Source organism: Jaculus jaculus, chromosome 1 (genome assembly GCF_020740685.1).
Source record: "Jaculus jaculus isolate mJacJac1 chromosome 1, mJacJac1.mat.Y.cur, whole genome shotgun sequence".
NCBI classification, from domain to species: domain Eukaryota; kingdom Metazoa; phylum Chordata; class Mammalia; order Rodentia; family Dipodidae; genus Jaculus; species Jaculus jaculus.
In genome coordinates this window covers 163,733,004-163,755,585 of record NC_059102.1, presented here as the reverse complement: position 1 = coordinate 163,755,585, position 22,582 = coordinate 163,733,004, and the positions used below count along the sequence as shown (strand labels likewise).

General features: G+C 50.3%; 1 protein-coding gene across 5 annotated transcripts; it reads left to right on the top strand.

The window, feature by feature from the left end:
• The first annotated feature begins 3,194 nt into the window (after window positions 1-3,194).
• On the top strand, window positions 3,195-21,769 carry Slc22a11 (solute carrier family 22 member 11). Of its 5 annotated transcripts, XR_006635799.1 has the most exons (12): window positions 3,195-3,943; window positions 4,686-4,789; window positions 5,417-5,571; window positions 5,659-5,827; window positions 9,409-9,532; window positions 11,062-11,177; window positions 14,090-14,304; window positions 15,973-16,081; window positions 17,324-17,530; window positions 17,649-17,747; window positions 21,201-21,375; window positions 21,593-21,769. XR_006635799.1 is itself a non-coding variant. In XM_045144441.1 (11 exons), the coding sequence occupies exons 1-10, from the start codon at window positions 3,551-3,553 to the stop codon at window positions 17,707-17,709; spliced, it is 1,653 nt and encodes a 550-aa protein (XP_045000376.1). In that variant the 5' UTR covers window positions 3,195-3,550; the 3' UTR covers window positions 17,710-17,747; window positions 21,593-21,769. The 5 variants fall into 5 exon arrangements, 4 of the variants coding, with proteins under 4 accessions (XP_045000376.1, XP_045000382.1, XP_004656514.1 ...); XM_045144441.1 differs by lacking the exon at window positions 21,201-21,375; XM_045144447.1 differs by lacking the exons at window positions 21,201-21,375; window positions 21,593-21,769 and adding an exon at window positions 20,088-20,270.
• The last annotated feature ends 813 nt before the right edge of the window (window positions 21,770-22,582 follow it).

Here is a 22,582-nt window from a genome sequence, read left to right as displayed (position 1 = left end):
CTATGAACCAATGGTCACACTTTACAAAGAAAAGAAGGGGTCTTTTCCATTGGATTGCATCCTCCCACCCCAGACCATGTGAGAGACTTGAATATACTTTGTTGATTTGTGAGGCAGAGAGAAGAAAAGGGGAGGGGAGGGGAGGAGAGGGAGCAGAAGGGGACGAGAGGGAGGGGAGGGGACTACATAGTTTGACTACGTAGTGAATTCCAGGTCAGCCTGGGCTAGAGTGAGACCCTACCTCAAAGAATTAAAAAAAAAAAAAATAGGGCTAGAGAGATGGCTTAGCAGTTAAGGTAATTGCCTACAAAGCCAAAGGACCCAGGTTTGATTCCCCAGGACCCAAGTAAGCCAGATACACAAGGTGATGCATGCATCGGGAGCTTGTTTACAGCAGCTGGATGCCCTGGCGTGCCCATTCTCTCTCCCTGTCTCTCTCTCACACAAACAAATAAATAAAAATAAAAAATTATTTTAAAAACTAAAAATAAAGACTATCGAGTTATGTAGACCTTCTCCTTCCTCTTTCCTTGGAAGGGGGGATCTGGGGAAAATTCTGGAAGGTTTGCAAAGATTTGTAACACACAAGGCCCAGAGGCCTAAGCCACTGCTGGTGGCGAGAATATGGAGAAAATGTGACATTTCGTAGCTCCTGTTTCTTTGACATCCTGATGTCAGAGTTGATGTCCACCGGGGCATCTTCACATGGGCACAGTGGGAAGATGCTGCAAAAAAGAATCTGGGAGCTGACTTGGATCACCATGTGACCCTATAGCAAAGTCCCCCTCCTTCAATAGAATCAGTATCTTCCAGGCTGCAGGGCACAAGGGGAACAAGGAGCCCCATGATCCCAGCTGGATGTGAACTGTGATTACAGCCTCCACTGGAAAAGAAAAAAGCAACAGCAAGGGGTCAGAGGTGATTGTGATGATGGGGGCAACGATGACAGGTCATATGGGCATGGTGGTGGTAATGGTGGAGATGATGGTGACGGCGGTGATTACGGCGACGGTCGTGGTGATGGCCGTGGTGATGGCAATGGTGGAGATGATGGTGACAGTGGGGATGATGGCAAGGATGAGGAGGATGGTGATGTTAGTGACAATGGTGGTGATGGGACAGATGGAAGTAAATATATGTTCGTTCAGGATGTCACTTGATCTTCCTACTTTACGTGAAAGACCTCGTCTTAGAGACTGGAGTCCAGAAAGGGTCAGGAATTACATAGGTCCTTTGGCAGCCAACCCCGCCTTTGGTTTACTTAGCTAAGAAAGTCAACTGCATGGGCAATTTTGATTCGGTGAGAAACCAGGGCCTCGCCTTACCCATGTTATTATTATTAGACTCCCTGGAGGGCTTAACAACTACTACCTGTGGCTGCCTGTGTTCCTCCCTAAGGTCCCTCTCCCCTCCCCTGAGTCCCTTTGGGGTTAGGCACCTAGGCAGGGGGCTAAGCCTGGTGCTTGGAAATGCTGCAGTCCCAGGTGTTGCCACTAGGTGGCAGATCAGCTGCACTGAGCCCTGCCCCAGCAGTCCCCACCCCCCACCCCCAAGGCAGAAAATACAAATTTAAAAAATTCCTTGGCCTGGAAGCAGAAAGTCAGTTGGAGATTCCGGGAGCCTTCTGGCAAATCCGAGAAGTTTGACCTTCTGGTGTGAGCAAAGCATAGGGGTGTCCACGACAAGCAAAGGGCAGGGAAGGATAAATCCACTAAAAGCATATGGAGGGAGGAAGGGAAATCAAGCTCTCTCGTGCGCCTTGTATTTCTGGGGCCCAGAGATTCTCAAAGAGAGACCCAGGCCCCAAACCAGTAGAATCCATGGGAACGTCTGGGCTGTGTGGCCCTGTGCATTTTAGTTATGGTACGTGGTAAGGTTTGCAGACACCGACATAGCAAGGCATGGGTTCAGTGGAGGGAGCCATAGTCCAGAGTCCCCGGCAGCTGGATGAGGACAGACAGCTTTTGTGCCACATAGAATGAAGCGCAGGTCTCTGGTTAAGGCCCAGCCTCTGGGCTGTTTTACTGTGATTGAGCTCAGCCAGCCTCTCTTCCTCCGTTTGGACTGGCTCCCCATCTCTCCGGATCTGCTATTTTGAAATTCCGAAAGAGTTCCTGCACAGTGGTAAAGTAAGGAAAGAGCTTGGTTTGCAGAGCCTGGTTCCCCAGCTTCCTGGCTGGACGCCATCTTGGTGGAGCTCCGCAAGTCCTCTGGGAAAGATCCGGGAAGTTCAGGGTCCAGACGCTGCACAGTCCTCACCCACACGCCTGGCATAGCTGAGCTTTCTCTCCCGGATCTGATTCAGTTGCTTCCCTCTTCCACCCCTGGGAGGTGACGTGGGGCTGGCTGTAAACCTGACCCAAATGCTATATTCCAGCCTTTCACTAGAATTTACTGAAGGTCAAGATGGAGGCCACAGCTACCCAGGGGCATGGGGGGAGAGCTCAGGCTTTGGTGTCTGGTTCAAATTTAAGCTTGGTTATTGTGACCTGGGCAAATGGCCTGCCCTCTCTAAACCTTGTTTTCTTTTCTTTTCCTTTTTCCCCCTAGAGGTAGGGTCTCACTCTAGTCCAGACTGACTTGGAATTCACATTCACTGTGTAGTCTCAGGGTGGCCTCGAACTCGTGGCGATCCTCCTACTTCTGCCACCCAAGTGCTGGGATTAAAGGCATGTGCCTCCACGCCCGGCTTGAACCTTGTTTGCTTATTTGGGGGAGTCAACGCCTTTTCTCTCCTGGGCTGCTATGAGGAGTGAATGAGGACTTAACACAGCACAGTCACCATGTGGGCCAGGGTCAGCTGTCACTATGAGGCAAAGACCATGTCAGGAGCTCGAGTCCAGCTGCCTTCTCCTCTCCTCATAGGCCTTGGGTGGTGGTCAGAGAGGCAAGACTTTGTGTGTTTCCACACATGCCCACTTGCTCTGGCACTGGGGGGAGGGGGCACTTCTAAGAGGTTCCAGGAAGTGGCAGCCATGGTTCCTACTTTGAAACTGGACCTGAAAGGTGACCACTTGTGTCAGCAGGGGTCCTGATTGAACGGTCTCGTGGGAAAGGTTTGAAAGGGTCTAGACCTCCAAGTGATACTAATAGCCCACACTAAGCCCCAAGCCCATGCCGAAGTTAAACTTTAATCGCCCCATGAGGTGATGACTTCCATCACAGTAACTCAGTAACACAACTGCATTGAGACTGAGTTCCTGCAAATCGGTGTGACTTCTCCCTCTTGGCGCCAGTGACGCCAGAAGTGACTTAGCTCTTTTGGTGCTGACCTGGTGGGCGGCTCCATCGACCCAGGCAGCCCAACACAGTGGTGCATTCTCTGATGTCCTCTCCACAGAGCATCAGGACATCCCAGTGGTCACTCCTGGGAAGAGGACAAGGAGACATTTCCTCCAAGCATCCCAGAACATCTGAGGACTGACCCACCTGGTGAGGGGACAAGTGCTCCCAGCAGGACACGGAAGAGCTTGGAATACTTAGACTTCAACTTGAGCAGCGGGCCGGTCATTTTCACCTGCTTCCCAGACTGCCAGGGTCAGCTCTGTCCATGGCATTCGAGGACCTCTTGGCTCAGGCTGGCGGCGCGGGTCTCTCTCATGTCCTGCAGGTCATTACCATGCTCCTCCCTGCCATCCTGATACCTCTGCACATGCTGCTGGAAAATTTCTCAGCTGCCATCCCGGACCACCGCTGCTGGGCCCACATCCTGGACAATAGCTCTGAGGTCCCTGCCAACCTGATCCACGAGGCCCTCCTGACCGTCTCCATCCCAACTGGCCCCAACCAGCAGTTACACCAGTGCCGCCGCTTCCACCAACCCCAGTGGCAGCTCCTGGACGCCAACACCACCGCCACCAACTGGAGCGACGCCAGCACAGAGCCGTGCATGGATGGCTGGGTCTATGACAATCGCACCTTCACGTCCACAGTGGTGACCACGGTAAGGGCCCCCAGAGCTGCCTGCACACGTTCTCCCTGGGACCCCTGGGGCAGCGCGGGAAAGGGGACTGCACACAGGGCTATCTCCAGAGGCAGAGGGGTCACTGGGGGGGCTCAGCCCTGAAGACTAGTGAGCAAGTGTAGCCAGGTGCAGGGGAAGGCCAGGGCATGGTGACAGCAAAGAGGACGCCCCTAAAGCCCGTGTGTTGTGACCCTCACCTGACGGGATTCCGCCCCAGACCCCTGCGCAGGACACACCCACCAGGTACAGAGGGTGGAAAGTTCTTGCTAAAGTCACTTAAAGTTCTTTTCCAAAGCCAGACTGTACCGGAAGCGCACAGTCAGACACGGGGAATGTTTGGCCAGGTGGGGAATGTTTACCTTTGAACCCAGACTTCTCACTGCTCATGGTGACCCCGGCGCAGATCGGAGCTGGGGTTTCAGGGTGGACAGGAGGCCTCGAGGCAGCAAGCTGGCCCAGCAGACCCTCTCCTGTCACCTCTAGGTGACACACGCTGTTCCACAGGTTGCCTTCTGGATGCCACCTCGCCATCCTGTGGGCTGGCTCCTGTCACTATTCCTGTTAGAAAAGTGAAGTTGTCAGAAGTTGGGGCACACAGACCCTGTCCCCCTGTAGCCTGCCGCCCAGAATCTGGAGACGCAGGCTGACCAAGCTCCTGGTAAAGAATCCTCAATCTGTCCCTCCCCCACATAACCTTGCCCATGTAACATTCCTTTTCCAGTGGGATCTGGTGTGTGACTCCCAGGGCCTGAAACCCATGGGCCAATCCATCTTCATGGCAGGGATCCTAGCAGGAGCCTTCATCTGGGGCGTCCTCTCCCACCGGTGAGTATCTCTTCCTCTCTTCCTCCCCTTGCTCCAGCAAGACAGACTCACCAGCCATGTTAATACTTTTAAAAATATTTTATTTATTTTGTTTGAGAAAGAGAAAGAAGCAGACACATACATGCAGAGAGAGGTATGACATTTTGAATACTTGGTCACTTGCCCAGGGTCATCCAAGCTGGACAGAGCTAGGCTCAGATCCAAGTGTCTGACACCAAAGCTTATGGGGTTTATTTTTTGTTTGTTTGTTTTTGTTTTTTGTTTTAAGGTAGGGTCTCACTCTGCCCAAGCTGACCTGGTATGCATTATGTAGTCTCAGGGTGGCCTTGAACTCACAGCGATTCTCCTACCTCTGCTTCCCAAGTGCTGGGATACAACCAGCTACCAAAGCCTGTGCTTTTAACCATTTGACCACCAGCGTGCACTGCCCCTGAGAGCAAGGCACCTCCGTGTTAATAATAAAGCACCCATGTGCACCCCTAGGTGCTCCCAGAAGCTTGTAGAAGCCCCAGGAAGGCAGAGATGCCTACTGTGGTCAACCTGACCTTGTGCCCGCAGCAATAAGCACCTGCCATATACCGGCTCTCCAGGGCACTCCCCAAGCCCACATGCTCACCCCCTTGACAGGTTTGGACGGAAATCAATGCTGTGCTGGTGCTGTCTCCAGGTGGGCATGGCTGGCACCAGTGCCATCTTTGCTCCACATTTCCTCATCTACTGTGGCCTCCGGTTCCTGAGCGCTTTTGGGATCGCCGGCATCATCTTAGCCCAGACAGTGCTGCGTGAGTCTGCCCTCTCCTGCTTCTGGCCTCGGGGAGTGGGAGAGGCCAGCCTGCCCCTACGGCTTTACATCACTTTTGGCCTTGCAGTGATGGAGTGGACTACCACCTGCAAGAGGACTGTTACCATGACAATACTGGGATGTACCTACAGCTTGGGCCAGATGGTCCTGGCTGGACTGGCCTTCGTCCTGCGGGACTGGCGAGACCTCCAGCTGGCTGCGTCGGTGCCCTTCTTGGCCATCTTCTTGCTTTCCTGGTCAGTACAGTGTGGGAGTCTCTTCCCAAGGGAGACCCATTTGGGAGGGGGTCCCACCACCTTCATCCCACGTCATGTCCTGTGGGGAGCCACAGAAAGACAATAGCATTTGCCATTCAGGTGAGCATTTCAGCCCATGCTCCTGTCCAGCTCAGACAGGCGTGCATTGGCCCACATGGCTTTGGCTCCAGTAGGGACATTAAAAAGAGCAGCCAATATATATATATTTGGTTTTTCGATGTGAGGCCTCACTCTAGTCCAGGCTGACCTGGAATTCACTATGTAGTCTTAGGCTGGCCTTGAACTCATGGTGATCCTCCTACCTCTGCCTCCCGAGTGCTGGGATTAAAGACGTGCGTCACCACGCCCAGCTAAAAATCAGGAGATATTTAAAGACATTTTATGATTATTTTTGCATGCGTTGTGTGTGTGCATGTGTATATTCATGTTATACATGTTCATATATATTCATGTACATGTATGGGACTGAGCACACGCATGTGAGGGAGTGCATGCACAAGTAGAAGCCCGCGGTTGACACCAAGTATCTTCCTCAGTCACGCTCAGTGTCATTCTCCTTGAGAAAGGTCTCTCACTGAATCCGGAGCTCCCCTATTCAGCTGGACTAGCTAGCCAGGAAGCCACTGGGATTCTGCCTCTGCCTCCCCAGCGCCCAGGTTACAGGCGTGTGTGGCCACACACATCCACATCCGCTCGGCCGACTGTGGGTGAAAGGGGGATTACAGAACCCACTCATTCATCCTCAAATATGCCTGAGCTCCTGGCCCAGGCCAGACCCGGTTTCAAGCACTAAAGACACACCAGCCACCAAAATGAACAAAAAGCCAACAATACAGTTTCTTTTTTATCAAACATTTTTATTTATTTGAGAGAGAGATAGAGAAAAGAGTGAGAGAGTGAGTATGGGTATGCCAGGGCCTCTGGACCTATATGCCATTTGTAGGTCTAGCTGTACATGGGAACTAAGGAATGGAAGCCAGGCCGGCAGGCTTTGCAGGCAAGCACCTTTACCTGCTGAGCCATCTCTCCCTGTCCCAGCATGTCTGTTCTATGAACAGGATCAATAAGCAAGGATGAAGACTATGGTGTAATTACACATTATATCACATGGGTCTTGAGTGTGCCAGGTGTAGATCTTCACACTAGAGCTGAATCTGCCACACAACACATCTTTTTTTTTTTTTTTTTTTTTGAGTCAGAGTCTTGCTGTAGTCCAAGCTGAACCCAGAACTCACTCTGTGGCCCCAGCCACAGGCTGACCTCGAACTCATAGCGATCCTCCTTCCACCCTCCCCAGCCTTGGAGTGTGCCACCATGCCTGGAAACAATACATCTGCTGATAAGATGTTATTGCTACTATTTTCAGGTGAGGTACTGAGGCACAAAGAGGTTAAGTCACTTGCTGGTGCACCACCCAGTTGGTGAGTACCACAGGCAAGATTTGAGCCTGGACAGGTTATCCTTGTGATACTGGGGTTTGTGCCCAAGGCCCGATGCATGCTGGGCAAATGCTCTACCACTGAGCTATATTCCCAGGCTTCGTTGTACTTTTTAAAAATATTTTTATTTATTTATTTATTTATTTATTATTCATCTGGCAGAGAGAGGAGAAAGAAAGAGAGAGAGAGAGAATGGGCATACAAAGGCCTCCAGCCACTGCAAACAAACTCCAGATGCATGTGCCACCTTGTGCATCTGGCTTACGTGGGTCCTAGGGAACTGAACCTAGGTCTTTTGGCTTTGCAGGCAAGGGCCTTAACTACTAAACCATCTCTGCAGCCCTACACTTTTGATTTTGACACAGGGTTGCCCAGGCTGGGTTTGAACTCACTACATAGCCTAAGCAGGCCTTGAATTTATATTCCTCCTGTTCTGGTCTCATGGGATTACAGGTCTGTGCCACTAAGTTTGTCAGACTGACTCTTATTTTTTTTCTTCCAAATTTTTGTTAAGAACTTCCATGATTATAAAAAATACCCCATGGTAATACCCTCCCTCCCTCCACTTTCCCCTTTGAAACTCCATTCTCCATCATACCCCCTCCCCATCTCAATCAGTCTCTCTTTTACTTTTTTAAAATTTTTTCAAATTTTTATTTATTCATTTGAAAGTGACAGACACAGAGAGAGAAAGAGGCAGATAGAGAGAGAGAGAATGGGCGCACCAGGGCCTCCAGCCACTGCAAACGAACTCCAGATGCGTGCACCCCCTTGTGCATCTGGCTAACGTGGGTCCTGGGGAATCGAGCCTCGAACCAGGGTCCTTAGGCTTCACAGGCAAGCACTTAACCGCTAAGCCATCTCTCCATCCCTCTCTTTTACTTTTGATGTCATGATCTTTTCCTCCTGTTATGATGGTCTTGTGTAGGTAGTGTCAGGCACTGTGAGGTCATGGATATCCAGGCCATTCTGTGTGTGGAAGGAGCATGTTGTAAGGAGTCCTGCCCTTCCTTTGGCTCTTACATTCTTTCCACCACCTCTTCGGCATTAGACCCTGCTGATTCCTACTTTTTCAATATTTTGTTTATGTATGTATTTATTTATTTGCATACAGAGAGAAAGAGAGAAGGAGAGACAGACAGAGAGAGAGAGAAAGAGAGAATGGACACGCCAGAGCCTCCAGCCACTGTAAAAGAGCTCCAGATGCATGCATCACTTAGAACATCTGGATTTGTGTGAGTACTGGAGAATCAAACCTGGGTAATTAGGCTTTGCAGACAAGTGCCTTAACTTCTGAGCCATCTCTCCAGTCCTCAGGCTGACTCTTTCAGACACCATGGCAAACTGCCTCAAGTAGGACCCGCACTGGTGTGCAGGGCCAAACTTAAGTCTTTCACCAGAGCTTCTCTCAGCCCTCCAGCCCTACAGTTGGATGTCGTGAAACAGGCTGGGTTTACAGTCTCTCTCTTCTGCCTGAGGGTGGTTAAAATGTGCCCAAAGAAAAGAAAGGAAGCTGGAGACATCTCGCAGTCAGTGAATTGTTAATGTTGTAAGCACAAGGACCTGAGGTTGATTATGGTACCCTTGTGAAAATGATAGGCAAGGTGGTCACACCAGTCATCCCAGCACTGGGGAGGCGGAGACCCGTGATCCCCGGGGCTTGCTGGCCAGCTGGTCTAGTTTAATGGGTGAGCTCCGGGCCAGGATGGCGTCCGAGATTGTCCTCTAGCCTCTACATGCTTGTGTCCACACACGTGCACACGTAGCCAAACCCAGCACTGTGCGGCCTTTCTTTCACAGAAACCCTAGAATCACTGGAATGGCAGCCACCTTGAGAGACACCCTGCCCAGGTGTCCTGTACATAGTCCAGACCTACGGCTTGGGCAGAACAGTGATGTGCATCAGGAGGCCAGGTGGGGGTGGCCTATGCATAAAAAAAGGGGGGCTGGGCTTTATTCTGCACCTCCCAGCCTGGACTAAACAGCACAGCACAGAAGAGAAATACCTACCTTCCCTTTGTCCTGTTGAACTGGAGACCCTGTCACTCACCATCCCCTTTCGTCTGACCTGGGGTACACTGGGACTGCAAAGTCTCAGCCAAGCACATGTCTCCTCAACAGGTGGCTGCCAGAATCTGCCCGGTGGCTGATTGCCACAGGCCAGCCAGCCAGAGCACTTCAGGAACTCCACAAGGTGGCCAGGATAAATGGCTGCAAGGAAGCTAAGAAGACACTGACACTAGAGGTGAGAGGCTGCTGCTTGTGACCCAGGAAAGGATGCGTGCGGACATGCTGTCTAGTGTCGTCCACACTCCAGTGCCCACACCTCCATCAGCTCTGCCAGCATCATCACCTCAGCATCTCCACAAACTGCCAGTGTCAACACCACCAGCACCACCATTGGCACCACCAATCACAGCAACACCATTCTCAACATTTTCAACAGCAGCATTGCAACCATCACCTCCCCCAGCACCACCACCACAGTCTGCTTCATCTTCATCACAACGCATGCCATCATTAATATCGCCACTGGTGTCTCTACAAAACACCATTACCTCACCAGCCATCATCTCAACCATCTCCCTCACCATCCCCACCATCATCCCCATCCTCAGCAGCTCCACCCTCCCTGCCATTACCTCCATTCCCACCATCATCTCCATCCCCACAGTCATCTCCATCCCCACCACCACCTCCATCACCTCTGTCACCTCCATCCCCTCCATCACCTCTGTCATCTCCATCACCTCCAATCCCAGTGTAACCTCCATCCCCACTGTCACCTCCATCACCTCTGTCATCTCCATCCCTACCATCATCTCCATCACTTTCATCATCTCCATCCCTACCATCCCCTCCACCACCTCTATCACCTCCATCATCTCCATCACCTCCATTCCCATTGTCATCTCCATCCCCACCACCACCTCCATCCCTACTGTCATCTCCATCATCTCTATCCCCACCATCACCTCCATCCTCACCACCATAACTGCCAGGAAAATAGTACCATCATCACCCGCCCTCCCCACATACTCAACTCATATGTCTCGTTCCCCTCCCTCATGGGATCCTTGATGTATCTGGGAGAATGGTGGTTATTGGAAGCTTGCTATCTCAGGAAGGCAGCTGGATGGTGTCCCGCAGAGGACAGACAGCAAGAGCTTCTTGGGAGTAGGGGAGCAAAGAGACTTCTGTGAGGAGATCAGCTGGAGCTGGTGGACTTAGCTGAGTACTGGGCTGGCAGGGTCCAACACAGCAGGATGACTGAAGGGGTCCCTGGGGAAGAGTGAAGAGTCAGCTTGGCCAGAAGGGTCTTGCTCTTGTGCCAACCAAAAGGCATGAGGAGGAGGTTGGTGCTTTGGGGGTTGCCTTCCAAGAGCAGTGTGCAGCATGCTGTTGGCAGCGCAGGCTCCATGGGCCAGGTCTGGGGGAGAGGGCAAGACCAGAAAGAAACCTTCCTGCCCGCCCCCACCAAGCCTGGAACACCAGGCTTGTCAAGAGGCCAAGGTCAAGCCGGGCATGGTGGCACATGCCTTTAATCCTGGCACTCAGGAGGCAGAAGTAGGAGGATCACCTCAAGGCCACCTTGAGACTACATGGTGAATTCCAGATTAGCCTGGGCTAGAGTGAGACCCTATTGAAAAACCAAAAAAAAAAAAAAAAAGAAAGAAAGAAAGGAAGGAAGGAAGGAGGAAAGCAGCCCAGCCAGCCAAGGCCAGGCTCCCTCTCCCTCATCCCAGCATTCATGGTACACTGTTCTTCTCTGAGGTGCTGATGTCCAGCATGGGGGAGGAGGCGGGCTCCTCCAGGGAGCAGGCGGCAGTGCTGGACCTGTTCTGTGTGCCCTTGCTCTGCCCAAGGACCTGTACCATGATGACGGTGAGGTATGCTGCCCTGAAGTTCCCTCTCAGAGGCAGAGCTGGGGCATGTGGGTGGTTTCCAGGGAATGTAGCACCTTCAGGCCCCAGAGGCACCCAGGAAACTGGTGTCCTAGCTGACTGGAGAGAGGGAGAAGGGAGGGAGACTGGTTGCAAGAACAGAGCTTGGATGGTGGCCCCCCCAGCAGGGTCAGGCTGAAGCCAGGGGATAGATGGTGTCTGAGGAAAGCACTGCTTGTCAGCCTTGGAGACTCATCGTCACAGCGTGGCCCTGAAGGCCGCTGGCTTGGGCATCCTCTTACTCCTTACAACACCCCACTTCACAGATAGGGAAAGTGGAGCCCAGATGGAGTGAGTGCCTGGGCCAAGATGAAGAGCATGCATTTGAAATCTGGCTGAACAGCTAGCTTCCTCATTTGCAGACATCACCGGCCCCGCCCCCAGGCCCCACATGAGGAGGCCCAGACTCAGCAAGTGCTCCGAGGACCAACAAAACTCTCCTTTAGACTAATTTAATTGAAGTGACATCCAAAAGAGCCTCTAAAGTATGCAGATCGGGTATGATTGGAGCTTGATTTCAAATAAAACTAAAGATGAGGAAAATGTTTATTTTGTGCTATAGTTAACCACACACAGGTTGTTTTTATTTTTTAATTATGTATTTATTTAAGAGAGAGAGGCAGATAGAGGGCATGTCAGGGTCTCTAGCCACTGCAAATGAACTCCAGATGTATGCGCCACCTTGTACATCTGGCTTTATGTGGGTACTAGGGACTTGAACTCTGGTCCCTAGGCTTTGCAGACAAGTGCTTTAACCACTGAGTCATTTCTCCAGCCCCCACATACTGGTTTTGTACGGCAAATATTTGCTACATCTCTGAACAAAGAAGGGTATCAAATACTTTTAAAATCTTGTATTTTTAGCTACCCTCCCCCCCCCATAAAGTAGAAGAAAACCAACATCTAGAGTCCCCCTCACCTCCTCAGAAGCCCTTCAGGATTTCCTGGCTCTCCCAGGCCACGGAGCATCCTTTGTTATTTAAATCAGAGGCTTGAAGCCAAGAAGACACCCAAGGCTCCAGGTCCTCCTGTGTCCTGGCCCGCCTGGGTGTCAGCCAAGCTACTCCCAAGCTCTGCCAGCGCGCTCGCTCCCTCCATGAACGTTGTGCGTGCTCCGAGCTCCTCCACAGGAGTCCCCAGACTGCCCCCAGTCTACTAGGTGAAGCCCTGGGTTAAGTTAAGCAGATTTTAAAAGTGGCCTGTAGTCATCTCTCCTTGAAACCACTGGTAAACCCAAATTCCATCTCTAAATTGACAGTTCAGATGCTATACGAAAGACAGCTAGGGCTGAACCCAGGTTCGATTCCCCAGAACCCATGTAAGCCATTTTCTCTCTCTCTCTGCCCCCTCCCTCTCTCTCTAATAAATAAAACTTTTTAAATATATATATATATATATTTTAATTTGTTTATTTTTATTTATTTACTTGAAAGTGACAGACAGAGAAAGAGACAGAGAGAGAGAGAATAGGCGCACCAGGGCCTCTATCCACAGCAAACGAACTCCAGACGCGTGCGCCCCCTTGTGCATCTGGCTAATGTGGGTCCTGGGGAATTGAGCCTTGAACCAGGGTCCTTAGGCTTCACAGTCAAGCGCTTAGCCGCTAAGCCATCTCTCCAGCCCTTAATATATATATATATTTTTTATTGACAACTTCTATACTTACAACAAACCAGGGTATTTCCCTCCTCTTCCCCCTTTCCCCTTCACAATTCTGCTCTCCATCATATCCCCTCCCTCTCTCCATTAGTCTCTCTTTTAATTTGATGTCATCATCTTTTTCTCCTATTATGAGGGTCTTGTGTAAGTATTGCTAAGCACTGCGAGGTCTTGGATATCAAGGCCAATTTTTGCCCGGACAGTTGTATGTAAGGAGTGGTACCCTTCCTTTGGCTCTTACATCCTTTCTGCAACCTCTTTTGCAATGGACCCTGAGCCTTGGAGGGTGTGAGATGTTTTGGTGCTGGACACTCCTCTGTCCCTTAAATAATTTTTTTTTAAAGTCAGCTACCGTGGAAGTGAGGGTGCCACCACCCCACCCCTGGGAGCAGACTCAGGAGAAGGGAAGGGACATGGGCATCAAGGAGTTCAGGCACCTCATGGCACGTCTGGGTGAAAGTGTCTTGGTATACTGTCCTCAGCTGAGGAGCAGCACTACTGGGGTGACCAGTTTGGGGACATTAAAGCTTTCTGTTTGGTGGTAGGAGCCTAGTGTCCCCCATGAGAACTCATCCTATTGACATTCCAGTCTGTCCTTTGAGGCTTCCAAGATATTCAGAGAGGTGCCCAGAAAGCAGGTCAAGGAGTGCTAAAGGGATGTTCAGTCTGACCCATAGAAGCACCTGAGGGTGGCTGGAGAGGTGGCTCAGCAGTTAAGGTCTTGCCTACAAGGCTCACAACCTGGGGAGATTCTCCAGTGCCCACATAAAGCACAAAGGAGCACATGCATCTGGAGTTTGTTTGCAGTGACTAGAAGCCCTGGTGAGACCGTTCTCTATCTCTTTTTCTTTCTCTCTCTCCTTGAAACTAAATAAATAAAATATTTTAAAATGAAAGAAAAAACACCTGAGTGGCCAGCGTGTTAACCCCAAGAGGCCACACAGTGACCAGAGAAGCTGAGAAGGGACGCCCATCCCACAGCCCATGTAGGGAACAAATGAAGTCATCAGCCCTGTCCTTCCCTGGGATACCCTTCCTCAGAGACATCCTATGCTTCTTAAATAGGCTGCTGGGGTGCTGGCTGTGCCCAGTTCTGATGGGCAGTCGGTAGTGACCTCTGGGCAGCCTGTGTGAGGTGACACTGTGGACTGGGGTCCAGGTCCTCACTAGCTGAGCGTTGGCCCTGGCTCCCTCCACAGCTTCTCCCTGATGCTGTCCTACTACGGCCTGGTCCTGGACCTGCAGAGCCTGGGCGGGGACATCTTCCTCCTGCAGACCCTCTTCGGAGCCGTAGACTTCCTAGGCCGGGCCACCACCATCCTCTTACTCAGGTTCCTGGGCCGCCGAGTGACCCTGGCGGGCTCTCAAGCCCTAGCTGGGCTCTGCATCCTAGCCAATGTACTGGTTCCACAAGGTGAGTGGGGAGACCCCCCTGGATGCCCTGCCAGCTCACCCCACTGCATCCTCCATGCTGTCCTTCCCCTCCCCTGCAGCCACCCGTCACACTTGCCTCACCCCCCCCCCCCCAGCTAGGGAATCCCGTCTCCCCAGGCAGGCCCCTCCCTGACTATTTGTCTGAGGAGGCAACTGAGGTGCAGCGCTGACACGGTCACTCAGCTAGTGACTGAGCCAGGGCTTGGACCTGCAGGGCTGGAAGGTTGCACCTCCAAACTGAGGCAGGGGAGCTGAGAATGTGCATTCATGAGCTCAAGTGTGCGGTCCTTGAATGTGTTTAGGGTTTTGGTGAGGTTTTTTGGTAGGGTTTTTTTGTTTTTGTTTTTGTTTTTTGAAGTAGGGTCTCTCTGGTCCAGGCTGACCTGGAATTAACTATGTAGTTCAAGGGTGACCTTGAACTCACGGCGGTCTTCCTACCTCTACCTCCCAAATGCTGGGATTAAAGGCATGTGCCACCACACCTGGCTTGTTTTTGGTTTTTAAAAAACATGCATTTATTTATCTGTAAGCAGAGAGAGAGAGAGAGAGAGGATGTGTATGTGGATGAATACGGGCACACCAGGACTTCTGATCACTGCAGATGAACTTCAGGTGCATGCACCACCATGCGCATCTGGCTCTATGTGGGTGCTACAGAATTGAACTCTGGTCGTTAGGCTTTACAGGCAAGTGTCTTAACCAGTGAGCCATCTCTCCAGCCCCATGCTTTTGCTTTTGATGGTTTTATGACAGGGTTTTGTGTGGCCCAGACTGTCATCAAACTTGCATGTAGCTGAGGATGTCCTGATCCTCCTTCCTCCACCTCTTGAGTGCCGGGACCACAAGCCTGCACAGGGGCCGGAGAGCTCCAAGGGCCCGGTCCTACTTCTCTCTTTCCGAATGGGCCTGTAGTGCCCTGAAACCTCCCGTCTCCTTCCACTGCTCAGCTGGAGACCGAGGTCGGGGTAGAGACACATGCCCTACACTGGAAGTAGAGGAGGAAGACGCCAGTATGCCCCCAGCTGGCATTCAGGAACGGCTGAGAGAGGTAGAGAGTGAACTTTGCCCCCAGCTGGGCAAAGTTGGACCCCAAACTATAAGCAGTGAACAGAGCTCTGAGAAAGTTAAAAGCCTTTGCCAAGTGGGAGCCACACTTGACAGTTTGTTTATAAGAAGTTGTGTGTGTATATGTGTGTGTGTACACACGTGCACATGCACACACTTGTGCTGGGACCGGAAGCCAGGGCCTTATGCCTGCTAGGCAAACATGAGGGAGCCAAGGCCAGGCTTATGACCGAGCCTCAGCCACCCATCTCCACAGAGGTGACAAAGGGCGATGAGCAAGTTGTGGTCACTTGGGCGCCCGAGGGCCCTGCAGCGCATGGCACAGCATACCCTCCCCTGCATGGCAGGAAGGGGAAGTCCGAGGGGGGACTCCAGACTTGCCCCCCACCAGCTAAGCTGTGTTTCAGCTCTGGCCCCACCCCAGCCCAGTGCCAGACCATTTCATCCCATGCTATGTCCCCACCTGCTACTGGGCAGCCTGGCACTGCACCAACCCTGCTGAGCACAGAGGGAGAATGTGGCCCCTCTGTGCCACCCAGGTGCCTCTCCTGTTGACATCCCTTTCCCCCTTTCTTTTGCACAGACCTTCAGACCCTGCGCGTGGCGCTGGCCGTGATGGGGAAGGGCTGCTTTGGGGTCAGCCTGACCTGCTTCAGCATGTACCGGACGGAGCTCTTCCCCACTCCACTGAGGTGGGCGGTGCGGCCAGTCTTGGGCGGAGCGTGGGGGCAGGGAGGGGCAACCTCAAAGAGCCAGGGAAGAAAGCTGGTAGGATCTCTGGAAACCCCAAAGGCATGCAAGTTTGGGGTTCTTTCTGCTTCAGTCTGGTTTGGTGTTTTGAGACAAGGTCTCCCTGTGTCATTTCGACTGTCCTTGGACTTGAAGCAATCCTCTTGCCTCCACCTCCCAAGTGCAAGGGCTTTTCAGGCTTCGGAAAAAGCCAGGCATGGTGTTTGGGCAAAATCTGGTTTTGTTTGTTTGTTTGGTTGGTTGGTTGGTTTTTCAAGGTAGGGTCTCGCTCTAGCCCAGGCTGACCTGGAATTAGATTCAGGCTGGTCTTGAACTCACCGCAATCCTCCTCCCATAGCCTCCCACGTGCTAGGATTAAAGGCACCACCATGCCTGAGAGGGAAGGAGGGAGGGAGGGAAGGAGGGAAGAAGAGAAAGAGAGAGAATTGGCAGGCCAGTGCCTGTAGCCACTGCAAACATACTGCAGACCATGGACCACTTTGTACATGTGGCTTTACGTGGGTACTAGGGATCGAACAAGGGTTGTAGGTTGTTATTAGCCTTAGCTGTGAGCCATCTCTCCAGTCCGTTTGGGTGAAATCTTGAAGAGACTCCTGAAAAGGAGTCCAAGTGATGCTCTGGTGGCACTCAGGTAGGGGACCTCATTCACTTCCCACAGTCCCCTTCCTGCCCCAAGAGCCTGGACTCAGCTCCCCAGAAACCTAGGGTCCCCCAGATCACAGCGAGGGCCAGTGGTGCAGAATAAACCAACCTCACAGTTAACAGCTGAGCAAACTCAGGCTTGACTGGAAGGCCTCATAGCAGATGGTCACCCGGGCCCCAGCTTCCAGAGCCCAGCCTCCTGTCTGAATTCCCAGTACTCACTCGTTTGCCCATTCTCCATTCTATCATCCATACTTTTTGACCGTTTGTTGGTTTTGTCCCCTATCATGTGGGAACCCAGAGCGGGGAGCTTGGTGGCTTAGTGGAAATAGTGAGGCCCGTGGCCCTAGGGAGTTTGCCTTGAAGGGCCACAGAGGGAAATCAAGGTGGGCCGCGTGGAGGAAGTTGTGTGCTTTTGGAAGCTTGAGGAGATGAGTGCTCAGCCCAGCTGTGCCTCTTCTGTGTCCCTGATCCCAAGCAGACCATCTTAGAGTTTGAGAAGTATGACTGACTGTGGGCCTCTCCTCTCCACTACCCCACAGGATGACAGCTGATGGCTTCCTGCAGTCAGTAGGCCGTCTGGGGGCTATGATGGGCCCCCTGCTCAGAACTGCCTGCCAGGCCCTGCCCCTGCTGCCACCGCTCACCTATGGTGCTCTCCCTATCGCCTCCAGTCTGCTTCTCCTGCTCGTCCTCCCAGAGACCCAAGGACTTCCACTCCCTGACACTATCCAGGACCTGGCGAGAAGGTGAGTGACCCATGCGTGGCTACCCCGGGGTGAAGCTGGGCTTCCTCTTGGCGGGATGGTCATGGACGGACCCACTCTGGGTGTCATCTGTCACTGCTGTCTCTTTGGATTATTCCAGACCAGCCACAGCCAGAAGCCACCAGCGAGAGATAGTCCTTATGGAAAGCACCTGGCTCTAGAGGTTCTTCTTTTACGTCAGGACCCCCTGGGGAAGGAGGTACTGCTTCTCCCACGGAGGAAGGAAATGCACGGGCAGCCTCGAGGGCCTGGCCAGGCGGGGCGGGGCAGCATGGCCGGTAGCACGGCTGGAGGCAGAGCTCTGCTCACTGCTGTTCTCTTCTCCCTGGTCACGTTCTCCATCCTGGCCCTTGGGGAACCTATGTCAGAACCAGCTGCCCTTGCTCCACCTCATGAACGAGATGGGTCCTTTCCATTTCCACACCTTCACTCAACTACTCTGGCTGGAGATCAGGGTTCCAAGCTCGTCCCAACCACATACAGAGCCCACCATCCAGGGTGGGTATGGGGCCAGGTGATTTCAGCACAGGCCAGACGTTCAAAACCTAGAGACTGCTAACAGCTGCCATGCACAGGAGTGCAGGTTGGGCACTGCCCTGAGCACCCAATGGAATTGGCATGTGGCATCTGAGATCCAGCCCCGGATGCCCTGGCCCAGACACCTGCCATACAGAGGCTGTGCCCACCCTGAGAAATGGACACTGTTAATCACCTGTGGCTTGCCCATTAGTGGAGGAGGAAGCCCTGTGGTGACAAGGAGGCTAAGCACAGAACCCAAACGCTGGACCAATGACGTTGTTCATTAGTCAGTCATCTTCACAGGATGGGGAGGGCAACACTGTCACCATCCAGGACCACTTGGGGCCTTCATCCAGAGACTGAAGCCCACTGGGGTAGGGACAGCAGGAGCTGCACTGGGCCTCTTCAGTACAGAGGGCACACCTCTGTCACAGGCAGTGCTCACTGGGTCAGTCCGTTTTATCTCCTTAGCTCCCAAACCCATCTTCTTCCCCTTCACTCTGAGGTTGCCTAGGTCTACGCCACCAGCATACCTGGTTCCTGAACTGGTCCCTGGCACCCATCCTGTCTCCACACAAAAGCCTTAGTGCTTATTGAGTAACACCATTCAAGCTGGGTGTGGTGGCTCATGCCTGGAATCCTAGCACTTGGATTGCTGAGAGTTCAAGGCCAGCCTGGCTTACTGGCCTACACAGTGAGTTGCAGACCAGCCTGCTAAAGTCAAACCTTGGCAAGAGAGAAAGGGGATTGGGAGGGATAGCTCAGTGGGGAAAGTAATTGTCTTGTAAGGATGAGGACCTGTGTTCAATCCCCAGAACCCACATAGAAATTTTGGATGTGGCAGTCCTATTTTATACTCCCAATAATGTCAGAGACAAGTGGATCTCTGGGGCTCACTGGCCAGCCAGTCTAGTATAATTGGTGAGCTGTCTTAAAAAAATAAGTAATTAAAAATAAAAACAATAAACAGTATCTAAGGAATGACACCTGAGATTGTACTTTGGCCTCTACATGTGCACACGTACATGCGCACACACATACACACACACACACACACACACACACACACATTTAAAAAATGAAAGAAAAAAGAGGGCTGGAGAGATGGCTCAGCAACTAAAGGCATTTAATCAGAAAGCCTGATGGCCCTGGTTTGATTCTTCAGTACCCACATAAAGCCAGATGCTCAAAGTGGCACATGCATATAGCGTTCCAGTGGCAGGAGACCCTAGAGTGCCCATATTCTCTCCCTTTCTCTTTCTTTCTGTGTGTCAAGCAAATAAATAAAAATATTTTAAGAAAAAGAAATAAAATTCAACCCAAATTTAAGGCACTTGCCTAAGGACCATGTTCAACTCTCCAGTTCCCATGTGAGCCACACACACACAAAGATGAGTCAAGCACAAAGTTATACACGCCCACTAGATTGCACAAGCATCTGGAGTTTGAATACAGTGGCTGAGGCCCTGGTGTGCCAATTCTGTGTGTGTCTCTCTGTAAAATAAAATAAAAAAAGTAAGCCTGGACTACATGGTGAGACTCTGTCTCAAAAACACTACACACATACACACACACACATACACACACAAATTGTAGGATGAAGCTAAAGCAATGTTTAGAGGAAAATTCATAGCATTAAGGTGTCTACATTAGAAAAAAGGAACATCTCAAATTAAATGTCTCAGCTAATATCTTAAGAAACTAGAAAGAGAAATGTGAATTAAAAATAGAAGAAATCCGAGAAATAGAAAAACAATAAAGAAAATCAATTGAACCTATAGTTGGTTCTTTGGAATGATTAATAAAATTATAAACATCTAGCTACATAGGTGAGGGAGTAGGAGAGGGAGAGGAAGGGAGACAGATGGTCTATCTTGATTTGTCAATTTGGCAGGACCTAGAATCACTTGTGAAGATTATATAGCTTGTTAGCCTGTATGCTCCTCTATGAAGGATTATCTTGACTAAGTTAAGGGAGGTAAGAAGATCCACCTTAACTAAGGGTGGCATCATTCTATAGGCTGGGGTCCTGGACAGTACAAGAAGGAGGGAGCTGGCTGAGCACCAACATTCACCACTCTCTACTTCCTCACAGTGGACCTGCTTCAGTCTGCTTCAAGCTGCAGCCACTGTGCCTTCCCCACCATGATAGACTGTGACCTGGAGCTATAAGTTGAAATAAAGTCTTCCTCACTTAAACTGATTTTTGTGAGGCATTTTTACCCTGCAAGGAGAACTTAACTAATACAAAAGCCATTATCAATATGGAGAACAAGAGAGGAGGCATGACCACAAACCCTACAGATATAATAATAGGGACTACTATGGCAATGATTTACTAAAAGTTTGACTTCCTGGATGAAACTAACACATTTCTGTTTTTTTGTTTGTTTGTTTGGTTGGTTGGTTGGTTGATTGGTTGATTTTTCAAGGTAGGGTCTCCCTCTAGCCCAGATTGACCTGAAAGTCACTATGTAGTCTCAGGCTATCGTCCACCTCTGCCTCCTGAGTGCTGGGATTAAAGGTGTGTGCTACCACACCTGGTTTAAACTAACACATTTCTGTAAGAGAAGAAGAAATGTATAGAGTGATAGAGTGTTTGCTTAACATGAGCAAGGCCCTGGATTTGATCCTCAGTATGGTAGAAAAATGCACTGCCTTTTTAGTCATAATTATTAAATAAATATATGGCTTAAAAAAATCAACTTCTGCTTAAGATGACAGCATAGGAAACCATTCCAAAGCAGACTAGGGGAGAAAAAAAGCCAAAAATAAATAAATAAATAAAAGCAAAATACACTCTTCTACTAAAAAGTGAGGTGTATAAGAAATTATCAACTGCAGCAGAGAAGTAGGAGATATTCAGAGCGTCTAGAGCCAACAGAAGCAGGCAGAGTGGCTCCAGCAGTGGCAGAATCAGGTCTGCATGGCCCCAGCCATAAGGCTCAGCCTGAGCTGCAGGAAAAGCCAAATGAGGGGATTCTCCACTCACACCAGAGCTCCTTGCAAACACAGGAAATGTGAAGGGAGGATGGCAAGGAAGAACAGAGGAGCAGCTCATAAGGAAAACAATTGTGAGGGCCAGTGGGAAAACATCAGCCACCATCCACAGCCTTCCCTCCCCCACCACCAGCCTAAGCTCCAGCAAGCACCAGAGACCTGGGGAAGGGAGTTCATCTACACAGCACCCAGGACAGGTTATCAGAGCAGCAATCCAGTGACCCATCCAGACTACCTGAGCCCATAGCACAGCAAAGAGGGATCCAAGCAGAAGCACAGCATTATTGAGACCAAAACCACCCCAAAAGGTAACTGGGATTACACCATGTCAGTATCTGCCAAATAATCCTGGTATATAAGCTTGAATCAGAAGTACTAATTGCACCTTCCATGTCAGAATAAATTATATGTTGATTCTGATGGATAGTCAGATTTGCCATTCTTAAATAAGCTATATTTTGGGCTTGTCATTTGGTGCTTCCTGATTTATAGTGTCTTTGTTTCCTCTTCTGTTGTTTGTTACAGAAGGGTCTCACTTGGCCAAAACCTGACTTGGAACCTGCAACAGACCAGAAGTCTGAACCTCCTACTTGACAGGATTACGGGTGTGGAGCAACACACATCCTAAGAGACTGTGACTTTGTTTGAGGATCTGGTTGTCATAGTACCTACTTTTGCATAAATACTCTGTGCTGTTTTTCATTGAGTGTGTACATTGTTTAGTTAAATTTTAGAATCTGCCTGCATTTTGTTCCACTCAGCCTACTTGAATATTCTGATAGCAGGCAAACCCAACACCCAGGGTCACTTTTGTAGATACTCTGAGAGTCTTGAAAGCCACACCTATCAACTTAAGCTCCTACCCTGAAGATATATAACATCAGACTGATTGATACATCTAATAAGACTGCAGGTAATTAGAAAATCCAAACATTAAATTAATCCAAGATGCAAAAATATGTACATTATAACAAAAGAAACAAAAAAAATCAAGACAATATAAATCCACCAAAAGTATTAATGTATCAGGAATGACTTCCAGTGAGGCTGATTTAGAGGAAATATCTGAGAAATATTTCAAAAGGAATAAAAGAAGGAATCAAAGAAGACACAGGAAACCAATTTAATGAAATGAGGAGGTCAGTATAAGATATAAATAAGGAAATAGAAATAATAAAGAAAAACAAGCTAGAATTACTACCAATGAAGAATACAGTCAATGAAATAAAAACTACAGAAAATCTCACCAGTAGAATGGATGAAGGAGAGGACAGAATACCTAAAGTAGAATACCAGGTGGCAGATCTTATATAATCCAACAAAGAGAAAGATAAACTAATAGGAAAGTATGAATGGGAATTTCAAGATATTTGGGACACTATGAAAAGATCAAACATAAGAATTCATGATAGAGTAGAAGGAGAATTTCACTCCAAAGGCATAGTAGGTATTTTCAACAAAATCATGGAAGAAAACTTTCCCCAAATTGGGAAAGAGATGCCAATGCAGATACAG

What these genes read in the sequence shown, in the direction of transcription:
- Slc22a11 (XM_045144441.1), top strand. Translation starts at nt 3,551, where the DNA reads ATGGCATTCGAGGACCTCTTGGCTCAGGCTGGCGGCGCGGGTCTCTCT. An exon ending in TGGGGCGTCCTCTCCCACCG is followed by an intron (nt 4,790 to 5,416) that starts GTGAGTATCTCT and finishes CCCCCTTGACAG; the next exon opens with GTTTGGACGGAAATCAATGC. An exon ending in AGAAGACACTGACACTAGAG is followed by an intron (nt 9,533 to 11,061) that starts GTGAGAGGCTGC and finishes TTCTTCTCTGAG; the next exon opens with GTGCTGATGTCCAGCATGGG.